Raw genomic sequence first — 10,865 nt, forward strand, 5'->3', positions numbered from 1 at the left:
GTTGCCACTCATGATTTTGGAAAGTTGGGATCGTCCAGAACCACACACCACCTACACCATGTCGACCTCAAGAGCAAAGCGTATCGGTTCTCTGCTGTTCTGTCCCGCATGCGGAACGCTGCTCGACCTCCCCCGTGACGACCAGGATGAGATCGAGTGCCATCAGTGTGGAAGGAAGGAGCCTGCGAGCTGTGAGTAACTCACAAACAACCCTTCCCCGGAGTCGCGGATGTCGTTGTCGTCGTGCGCAGCTAGTCATCTGCCTGATTCCAAGGGTGCATCTGGGCATGATTGGGGTTTACCTCTGCTTTACTGGCTAGGTGCCGTGCCCTGCCGCACCGCATCACTACCGCACTGCATCCACGTCGCTGCGACCAGCGCTGACATTCAGCGTACGAGAACCTCCCGACCAAGACCTACTCCTCCCCGCATGCGTTCCCGTCAGCACTGAGGCAGAAGCATGCGCTCGTGCAGAACACCATGACGGGCGACGAGGCTGCCGTGGACCGTGATCCTGTCGTGAGTTACTGGCCCAACTACGTCGTGTTCTGCGGCGGAAATGTGGAAGCGGCGCGAAGTTGCGACGGGCAGAAGACCGAGCATCAGCTAACAGACAGGCGCAAGAGAAGTGCCCGGAGTGTGGCCACATCGGTCTCTCGTACAAGGAGATGCAGCTCCGTTCGGCGGACGAAGGTTCGACTATCTTCTACAAGGTGAGTAGTCCTCTTGCGTCGAGATCCCGATCACCGAGCGTCTGTCGCCCTTCGCATCGCGAGGAGTTTAAGCTCAGTTGGGCTGTAACGGTGGTATCGCGAGAAGGTTACGTTCACGCCGTATGGCGTCGGATGTCACCACGCTATGCGGGCTGAGGCGTCTTCGTTGGAGCGACCCCCGTGCTGACGATCCTAGTGTCTCGACTGTGGACATCAGTTCTCCACGAACAATTAGGTACAGGATACAGACGACCTGTTGTATGCTACTATTATCTCGGCACCAGTTAGCAGCAGTCTACGCAAGTTTTCCCGTCGAGCGTGGATTGGGACGATCGGCATTGTCACGGCAATCGCAATCGGGGATCGAGTCTCGTCATCCAACTCTCCACACGGTGTGTCTCGACGTGTCTCGGTCCCGACCGATGGTGACAAGATGTTGGGTGACGGATCCGCAACACGAGTCAGAGTGGGCCACCGTATTAGGGTACTGGGATACTGGGTGAGGTCACGCTTCGATCGACGGGTTCGCTGGACGCTTGGAGTGGGCAACTAGGAGGATCTCCAGCAAGTCAGTGCAAGCAGAGATGGAGCAGAGACAGATGACGTCTGGGCAAGTTGTGCATTCAGTGGCGGGAGGAAGGTGAGGCAGACATGAAGGAGGAGCGGGACGCATACAGGGGGATGGGCGTAGAGAGGATGTCAGCACGCGCTGTGCGCGTTGTTGACGTCGGCCGGGTCCGTGATTGAAGCATTGCTTACACCGAGTCAGTGAGTCATGACCTGGGGTGAGTAGAGGACGCCGAGGCATGAGGTACGCTCGAGTCATTCCAGCCGGTCAGCCGGTCGCTGTGGCAACGGGGGCCTGCCTGGCCTGCCTTTCTTGGCCCGACCGTGGCCGGCGTGCGGCGTCATTGAGGAGGGTGAGTTCCGGGAACTCGGCCACGAGGGCTTCTCGGAACACTGACTGCAATGGATGACCGCTGGGTCGCAGTCGCAGGCACCAGCCGAATGCAACACAATGGGCGCTGAATGGTGAATGGGACAAGGGGAGGGGACTGTATTGCATGAGGCTATGCTGCGGGTATACTGGGGAGTGCTGGCTGAGTGCTGAGGCTGGTTGTGGGTGTGCAAGGGCAACACCACGTGATGAACTGGAGGAATGATGATGCAGGGTGAAGCTGCGCCAGTAGCCGGAACGCGAGCCGAGGGATCCGACTCGCAGTTGTGTCATGGCAAGGGAGCCAGCCCAGCCAGCCCAGCCAGCCCAGGGCACAGCACCCAGCACCCAGCAGTCCCCAGTTCAGGGCTCGGGGCTCGTCAACAAGGGGGCGATTTGCCACTCGCTGATCGTAACCACACAACGACACAGTGGAGCACCGCGCATCACCTCGTCCCCAGTCATACATCGTCTGGGCCAGGTCGGGCCTCCTGTCTCTCTGTTGCTCGTCCAACTCGACTCACCCCATTGTCACTGCGTTCCTCGATCTCGATCCCCTGTCTCTGTCATCCACTTCATTACACTCGCCATTGCTCCTACCTACTTCGACTCGACTACGGCTTATCGTCTATCAGCCTTATCAACCTCCCGTCACCCCGTCACCCTCGGCCATTCCCCCAACCCCAACCCCATCCCCACACCCTCACCACCCATTGGACTCATCCTCAACCATCCTCGCACTCTCCATAGTGGACCACAATGCCCTCGCCCAATGTTCACACTCCGGCGGGGGCCCAACGCACCGGATTCCGTGAGTTGACAATACACACCAGACAACGCGTCCGGACTGTCACTGACATCATCCAGCGGTACCCGTCGAGTGAGCCTCCCCCAACGTCCTCAGTTCCCACCAGCACGACTGACGACAGTGACACGCCCGCATCCCTTCTCTCCCCGCTGCTGACGCTCCCCACGAGTCTGGCGGGGCTGAAGCTCGGCGGCTTCGCGTTCAACGGCTCGCCATCCAAGGTGGCTGCGCCGGCGGCAACACCGGCACCACCGGTCGGGTCGGACACGTCTGCCGTCTGGCAGCACGTACAGCTCGGCCCATCCCCGGCGTGCGTTGCACAGCTCAAGAGGTCCAACTGACAACAGCCGCACGCGAGTCCTGCTCCTGACCTCGCCGACTCATGCATTGCAGGCGTTCGCGTTCGAGAACAGCGCCATCCCCGACGACCCCCACGTCAGCGAGGAGTACCCGCCGCCAGTCGAGATCGCGTCCATTCCCAGCATCACTTACGACGATGATGTGAAGCACTCTGCCTTGCCGAGTGTGCGCGGCCGTGCCCCTGGACAGGAGAGCGTCACCTCGGCGCGTCTTCTGGAACGGGCGCACTGGGCCGGGCGCGGTCCCATCGTCGCCATGACGTGAGTGAAGCTTTCATGACACAGTTTGGTAGCTAACAGATCAGGACCAGCTCGCCGAACGGCAATCAGGCTCTAGTGCTCTTGGACCTCACGAATGGGAAGGCGTTCCGCCGCCTCGACCTCGGCACGGGTGCGGCGGCCAGGGTGACCTCGTCGGCTCGCGTCATCATGCTGGTGAGTTTAGTGTTCCAGGTCACCCGGCTAACTCGCAGCTCACCTCGCACCCCACGCCATCGGTGTACCTCCTCGACAGCGGACTGAAGGTTCTGCACGTCGTGCATGACCTTCCCGTAGGTGCTGACGGCATGCTCCCCGTGGCCAGTGTGTCCGGCCGGCTTGCGGCTTACGCGACCACCGAACCAGCCGCCGTTCCTGGCAGCGACGGATTGGGATCTGTAGTCTGCGCCGGGTCAACACGGGCACGCTCGTCGAGTGATGCTTCGCAGCCTCCTGCTCCGCAGTCTACGCAGGCCGCGCTGTTGAACTCGGCGGTGGAGATTGGTGGCGGGGTCGCACGTGGGCTGTGGTCCGGTATCAAGATGGGAGCGCGGGCGGCTAGCGCGAGCCATGCGCGGATGGCAGTTAGTGCGCCTGCGGAGCGCGGACTGGGAGATGACGACAATGTCTCCGTCGCGACCTCCGAGAGCCGGTCCATGGACGACGGTCTCGGTGAGGGCGGCGGCGCCATGCCCCGCCTGAAGGGAATATGGGTCAAGATCATTGACCTGAAGCCCGAGCCCGAGCTGATTGCGCACTTCCGTCTTCCCCCCGTACGATCCTTGATCTCGACGGCGTCAGGCCAGCTGCAGCGTGCGCCGACAGTGACGCGGAAGAACCAGCCCGTGACCTTCCTCGAGTTCTCGAGCGATGGCACGCGGCTGTTTGCCGCGTCTGTTGGCGGCCGCGCCTTCCACGTCTTTGACGTCCGACCGCGTAGCGCGAACGCGAAGCGCAACAAGCGCGCTCCGAAAGGCGAGGTCTGGGAGGCGTACATCTTACGGCGCGGTAACACGTCTGCCAGCGTATGCTCCGCCACCTGGTCACCCGACGATCGATGGTTAGCGGTCGGAACGGCAAAGGGCACACTGCGTAAGTTGACTGCTGACCTTTTCAACTGACAGAACAGACGTATTCCCCATCTGCCCTGACGGCGGCAAGCCATCAGCGTCCAGCCATGTACCGACGAAGATCCGCAACCCGGCCGAGTTATCGACTCTGTCTGTCGAGGTTGGCGCGTGCGCTCGTCTCCGTCCGCCGGTCCCCGCTCAGGAGGAGGGTGAAGCGGACATTCGACCTTACACGCTGACCTCGGCGGCCTTCACTGCGACTCGCGCCAACCCCATCGGTAAGAGCAGGCTCTGCCAGGACCTCGTCTTATACCGCCCTGTCTTTGGGCAGCTCGAGCTCGCCCGTCTGGACGTGTTCGCGACCAGCCCGACGACAACTTCGCCCTCGAAAACTGACCACCGTCGCCGTGTCTCGAACCTGACCGAGATGATGCGGCTTCGGCCTAGCGGCGACCTCGGTGTCGAGAGCAAGGTCAAGGCGCGCTGGCTTCTGCCCTTAGGTCAAGGTGCCGGCGAGCGCACTGTGCCGCTCGCTCCTCCGCCAAAGACCAAGTCCGCCGAGTCCGTGCCCAGCAAGAGCCTGTACCACGCCGAGATCCGGACCTGCAGTGGCTCGCCGCGCATCCTCCCAACCTCGATCTACCTCTCGCGCCAGGTCAACTTCTACGCCGCGGTGCCGACCGACGAGTACACGCCTCTGTCTGTTTTGGACAAGGAGGCGCGCACTCGCCGCCTGAGCTTCCGGCCCGAAGTCGAGCTGCACTCTGGCACGCCCGACTCGCACTCGCTCGACGAGGGGCTGGGCTCGGCGCTGCACTCGGTGATCGACCGACTGCGACGCCCCTCCCGCACCTGCCGAACGGGTCCCCCCGCAGCTCGCTCTGGAACACGATTCCGATCCGGCACGTCGCCTCGAGTGTCGGCGAGGGCGTTGGCCGCGTGCGGCGCGAGTATGCGCGTGCCTCGCGCCGCGTCAGCGGCACGCTGGGCAGCAGCTGCGACTCGCCCATGCCGGCTGAGGGCGAGGACGTACCGCCGCCGATGACGACGGACGGCTCGCTCGAGGACGACTGGGACGACGGGTGGGAGGCAGAGTATGCGCGTGCAGTGGAGGACGACGGCGGGCCGGACGACCTCGTGCTCGGCTTACTGGACGAGGAGGAGGAGGAGCGGCGGAACCAGCAAAAGACGCAGAAGGAGAAGAAGAAACACCAGCAACAGCAGCAAGTCCTGTGATGTTGACAACAACCACTCTCCCTCTCCATGCTTGAGAACGCGATAGAAAGGAAGAGACTCAGAAGTTATTACCATAACCCAAACACAACATAAGCACGAAACATAAACCAACAACAGCAACAAACTCAAAGTGACACCGGTCCCATTCGCCCACTTCAAACCATTATGTATACTGTATGCATTCTTCTAGTCATACGAGCACTGCTGAACGCTCCCCGTCTAGTCATCCCTGGAAGCGTACTTCTGCTCCCTCGCGCGCGCCGTCTCCTGGTACACGGCAAGCTTCTCCTCCTTCGTAGCGTTGTACTTGAGGTGGAGCTGGTTCATAGGATTCTCGCTCGACTTCTGGAACTGCGCCCAGAGGCGGTCTCGATACTGATTCTGGCGGAGGCCCGGGTACTCCTCCTTGTACTTTGGCAGTTCGCGCTCGAGGTACGCGTTAAAGGCAGCCTTGACGCGGCGCTCGGGATGCGTGTCGATGCCAGCGGCCTTGGTGCCCTGCGAGCTCTTGTCCGTCTTCTCATTCACGATCTCGAGCGCCTCGAGCATCTCGTCGACGCCGACGGCCGAGAGACTCTGCACCTCGCGCTCGGGGTCGCGGCGCAGGCCCTGGGGGTCGTCGGTCCGGAACGCGCTCACGCCAGCGTTCGTCTTGGCGAATCCACCGGCAGAAGAGGAGGGCTTCTTCTTCTGTCCCGCCTTCGGGGCCGCCTTCTTCGTCGGCATCGACGCCTCCTCGGCCGCGAGGAGGGCTTCGCGCTCGGCCTTCTTCGCCGCCGCCTCGGCCTGCTTCGCGGCAGCCAGGTCTGCCTTGGACGCGCCCTTGGCTTAATGTCAGCTTTTGTGGACGCAATCATAGCTAGGTAAAAGGGAGGTACGTACCCCCCGACTTCCACTTGTCCGCCTCGGCCTTCTCCTTCTGCGCGGCGGCGGCCTCGGCCTTCTTCGCCTGTGGGGATTAGCTGGCGACTCTCAGTTCAGCTCGTGCGACTATGTCTGGGCTGGAGCACAAGCACGAACACGCAAGAAGAGCCGTAACCGGCTCCTCGGCTCCTCAAGACCACGGACTCACCTCATTCTCGGCCTTCTTGGCTCGGCCGGACTCCTTCTTTGCGTTTCCTCCCTTGGGCGCCATTGTCGATAGTGTGTGAGAGTTAGAGAAACCTGTGTCAAACACAGCAACAATGCACTGATGAGAGATCGTGAGGACCGACTCGGCGGTCTCGGCCGAAGATTGTGGCACATGGTGGTGCGTCATACGGAAGCAGATTAGCGGCAACGAGATTAGGGGCGAGGGCGCGGTGAGATTACCTAACGCGCGCGTGCTTGGGCCTTGCATGCTCGACTGGGACTGACAGAGTGTGGGCCGAGCACATTGAGCTCATACTGGAGAAGCTAGGTGTGATGAATGCATGGTATTATAGCTAGTATACAACTGATCACGCCGCCGTCGCGACCGCCCTCGTGTCCACGGCCTGGTCCGGGGTTTCGACCTGCGTCGCGATCTCGTCCTTTGCGCGCGTTTCTCGCGCTTCCTCCTTAATCACGCCTGGATTCGCAGCGCTCCGTCCGCCATAGTACAGCCTGCTCGCGACCTCGGCCGTGACCCAGTCCATGGCGCCGTCGAGCCCCTCGCCCGTGATGGCCGAGCAAGGCAGAATGCGCCAGGTATGGCTCTCGATTCCGTCGAGGTGGAGCTGGTCGCGTACCTGCTCCATGGAGAGAGAGCCCGCCAGATCCTGCTTGTTCGCGAGCACGAGCAGCGTGCACCCCGCCAGGCGCTGTTCGGAGAGCAGCTGCCGCAGCTCGCTCGAGCAGTCGTCCAGCCGCAACGTGTCTGACGAGTCGGCGACCCACACCACCGCGTCAGTTGACTCGAAGTAGTTCCGCCAGTACGGGCGTAGCGTCCTCTGTCCGCCCACGTCCCACACGTTCAGCGTGTAGGTGTCCCCTGCGCCTTCGACTGGTGTCGGCGCCGAGCTCGAGCCGGCCGAAGCGGCGGCAGCGTTCGTCGCTCCCGCTGTCGACCCGATTGTGCGCACTAGCGTTGTGATGTTGAAGCCGAGTGTTGGCGAGACTTCGCGCACGTCGCCGCCCGTCAGGCGTTTCAGGATCGTCGTCTTCCCTGCGTTGTCGAGTCCGCTGCCGGTCAGCTGACGCTGCGGTAGTCGAAGCTTACAGAAACAGAACACGCATCTCGCGCGCCTTCGCCTTGTTCTTCCGGATGATCGTGAGCAGCCCTGGTATCAGCTTTACTCGAAGTGTGCAGCTTACCCATCGTGCCGAAGGGTGTTGTTGCTAGATGTCTCGATCACTGACGCTCGAGACGTACCTTTGCGGTGGAGGTCGATACGCGACGTTTACGTAACACACTGGCACACCGACAATGAAGAACTGTTGCAACAGGAGCAGAAAGTCACACATGCATATCCTCAACTGTACACAGCTGCAGTGCTAGATGATACCCAAGCCTATCAATGTCTTGTCTACGCTTTCCCCTCCCCTACTAATGCTAACTTAACAAACTTAAGCCTTCTCCTCCTCCTCCTTGACGTCGAGCTTGTTGATCTTGTCCGTCAATTCGGCCGCCTCCTGGGCCTCCTCCTTCTCGAGCTCCTCAAGCACGAGCTTGGCACCCTCGACAATGATCTGGTGCTCGACCTCGTGGATACGCTCCTCGAGCTGCTCGAGAGTCTCCTCCTTGCGGATCGGGATCTCGCGGACGACAAGGGGCTCTCCGCGGTCAACCTCGCGGATGACGCGGTGGACCATGACGCCAGTCTTCTCGATGTCTCCCTTTTGTCCAGCCTCGAAGGCACGGCCGATGGCGTTGGCGCCGTCGAAAGCGCCAGGAAGCGCCGGGTGAAGGTTGATGCACGGGATCGGGAAGTGCTGGTGGACGGGCGGCGGGGGCAGGCTCGGCCTCGTCTCGGACTGCTGCAGCTCGGAAGCCTTGACGTGGGACTTCTCAGCGTCAGCCGCGGCAGACGGGAGAGGCGGGGGAAGAGCAGGCTTGGCCGGGGGAGCGGCGCGGCCGTCGAGAATGTCGAGGAAGGCGTCGGACAGGATGTGCATCCATCCCGCGAGCACAACGAGGTCCGGCTTGCTCTCGAGGACGAGGCGGGCGACCTCGGCGTCGTAGTCTGTCCGCTCAGAGCCAGGGTTGCGGTTCAGGAAGGTCTTCAGCGCGCACACGGCTGTCGGGACCTGCGGCGAGTTGTTCTTCGCACGCTCAAGGCCGTACGCGTTCGAGCGCGAGGAGAGGACGAACGTCACCTGCGCATTCGGGAGGCGCTCGGTCAGCGAGGAGTCGAGGAGAGCCTGGAGGTTGGAGCCTGAGGTTAGCTTGGGTTGCGTAGGACAGCCCGCGAGAGTCCGGGAGGACAATGGGGAAGGCGGCGGAGGGTAGCGGGGAGGAGGACGGCATGAGAGGGCAGGTAGGGGGGATACGTACCACTGCCACTGATGAGCACGGTGATGCGGCGGACGCGCTTCTCGGGCTCGATCGTCTCGTGGAGAGTCGGCATGGCTGTTGATGGCTGAAGCGGCGGAGCAACTACAGAAGCCAACTGATACTGATTTTGAACATTTCCGTTTTCGCAAGATACCGAGTCCGCCAGAGGAGCGGCGGCTGGGACCTCCACTTCTGCCTGCCTCCACCAGCCAACTCTCGACCCTGGCATGAACTGAAAGACCAGATTAGAGCCCGCCTGGCACACAGATTTTGGCCCGAGTATGACGTGTATGGCAGCCCCATATTAAGCCATTTACAGCATGACTAATGCATCTAATACCAGGATAAACCCTACGATTAGAATTGTGATAAGGCTATTTGAACCAGGGCCTAGACCAGCTTACGCACAGCCAGCCAGTCTGGAGATCTCTGAACAGCTGCGACCGCGACTCAGTGAACGTCCAAAGACCTGTCTCGCGCTCGACAGCACGCACACCTCTACGCATAGCTCATAACCATATCTTCCGCCGAACCGTGTACGAATAGACGACAAAACAGGACCGCCTCTCAGCTCCGCTCTCGACTTCGGACTCCTCTGCATCGCCACTCCATCAATCAGCGCCCCCCTTCGGCCGACTCGGACTTCGACTAGCAACTGCTGCTCGTCTCTTGTTTGAGCTCGCGAGCGACCTACACCACTACTCTGCGCCTCTCTAGCTGCACAGCTCAGCAGCACAATGGGGCGCTCCAAGCCGCGCACGAATAAGCGGCCTCCGCCAAAGCCGAAAGTTTCCTCTGCGGCGACCTCCCGGCCGTCGTCCGGTGTCCCCTCTGATGTCGCCGAGGACATGTTCGCCAACTTCCCCGGAGCACTCGCGAGCCCAGGACTAGCGAGTGCCATGGGCCTGGGAGCCATGGGCGTGAACGCGAGTCTAGACCCGACAGACCCGAACTTCCCCTCCGCGTTCCAGAGCTGGTCGACGTCGGCGCTGTCCCAGCTCGGGCAGCTGCCGAGCCTGACGCCGAGCCAGCTGTCCGTCATTGCTGGCGCTGCGGCTGGAGTTGTTGACGCCGGTCTCAGGGCGAACGGACATGCGCCGCCCCTCGGAGCAGGTAACGGGGCGCAGGCCAATGTCTCCATGCTGCCGAATCTCCCGCCGTGGGGGCAAGGTCTGCCGATAGACCTGCCCGCAAGCTTAGCGGCGCTGTTCGAGGCCAAGCTCACACTCGACCGCGAGAAGGCAAAGCTCATGCGCATGCAGAAGGAGCTGAAGGGATATCGCGAGGGTGTCGCCGCCGTCAACCTCAAGGGGAAGCAGGTTGCCGTCCAGGATCCCGAAGACTTGGGCGAGTGTACATGTGGTCGCAACGGGTATGTCTTTTCACCACGGCCTCTGCCACCTCGAGCTGGGAAGCAGGAGATGAAGCTAACCGACAGACATGCACACGAGTACCCCGGTTCAGCTCACTCGGGCTCAGACGAGTACTACTACTACGACACGGAGGACGAGGAGTGCTGCGATTGCTGCTCGCACGACCACGAGCACGACCACGAGCACGTCCACGACCACGACCATGCGCATGTGCACGACGACGCGGCATACGACGACTGCCACCACCACCATCACCACCTGGAGCACGACCACCCGCATCACGAGCACGAGCACACGCATGAGGGCGAGGTCGACTCAGATCCGGACGAGTACGAACGGCACGCGGCGCATGCAGACGCCCTCGAGCGGCAGAGACTGGAGAGGCACGCCGAGCGGCTCCGGCATGCGCAGCACGCACAGCACGCACAGCTGGACCGGGCGGAGCGCGAGCGGCTGCAGCACGACGCGTACGCCGCTGCCATGTCTGTGGCGGAGCGGGTTGCGTTCGAGAAACACAACCTGGCGCAAGCCCAAGCTCAGGCGCAGGCGCAGGCGCAGCAGCTCTCACAAGCGCAAAATCAGCAGTCGCAGCAGACTGCAGAGCGAGGAGGTGGGGGAGGGGGTGAGGCGAAGGGGGACGGAAGGGGGAGAAGTGCC

At 61.9% G+C, this 10,865-nt stretch overlaps 4 protein-coding genes across 4 annotated transcripts; 1 reads left to right on the forward strand and 3 right to left on the reverse strand.

Moving 5' to 3' along the window:
- Positions 1-1,942: 1,942 nt before the first annotated feature.
- Positions 1,943-5,381, forward strand: A1Q1_02727 (uncharacterized protein; the record flags this gene model as incomplete). The annotated part of the gene is made up of 7 exons (XM_014323988.1): positions 1,943-2,461; positions 2,518-2,768; positions 2,872-3,078; positions 3,129-3,252; positions 3,291-4,167; positions 4,205-4,645; positions 4,693-5,381. 7 exons carry the CDS (start codon positions 1,943-1,945, stop codon positions 5,379-5,381), a joined length of 3,108 nt encoding a protein of 1,035 aa, XP_014179463.1.
- Positions 5,382-5,600: 219 nt separating this feature from the next.
- A1Q1_02728 (uncharacterized protein) lies at positions 5,601-6,516 on the reverse strand (the record flags this gene model as incomplete). Its single annotated transcript, XM_014323989.1, has 3 exons — positions 5,601-6,208; positions 6,264-6,330; positions 6,454-6,516. 3 exons carry the CDS (start codon positions 6,514-6,516, stop codon positions 5,601-5,603), a joined length of 738 nt encoding a protein of 245 aa, XP_014179464.1.
- A 304-nt stretch (positions 6,517-6,820) lies between these two features.
- On the reverse strand, positions 6,821-7,659 carry A1Q1_02729 (ADP-ribosylation-like factor; the record flags this gene model as incomplete). The annotated part of the gene is made up of 2 exons (XM_014323990.1): positions 6,821-7,501; positions 7,561-7,659. 2 exons carry the CDS (start codon positions 7,657-7,659, stop codon positions 6,821-6,823), a joined length of 780 nt encoding a protein of 259 aa, XP_014179465.1.
- A 248-nt stretch (positions 7,660-7,907) lies between these two features.
- Positions 7,908-8,908, reverse strand: A1Q1_02730 (phosphoribosylglycinamide formyltransferase; the record flags this gene model as incomplete). The annotated part of the gene is made up of 2 exons (XM_014323991.1): positions 7,908-8,716; positions 8,836-8,908. The coding sequence occupies 2 exons, from the start codon at positions 8,906-8,908 to the stop codon at positions 7,908-7,910; spliced, it is 882 nt and encodes a 293-aa protein (XP_014179466.1).
- Between the last annotated feature and the right edge of the window lie 1,957 nt (positions 8,909-10,865).

The sequence above is a fragment of the Trichosporon asahii genome (genome assembly GCF_000293215.1).
Source record: "Trichosporon asahii var. asahii CBS 2479 unplaced genomic scaffold scaffold00051, whole genome shotgun sequence".
In the NCBI taxonomy this organism is placed as follows: domain Eukaryota; kingdom Fungi; phylum Basidiomycota; class Tremellomycetes; order Trichosporonales; family Trichosporonaceae; genus Trichosporon; species Trichosporon asahii.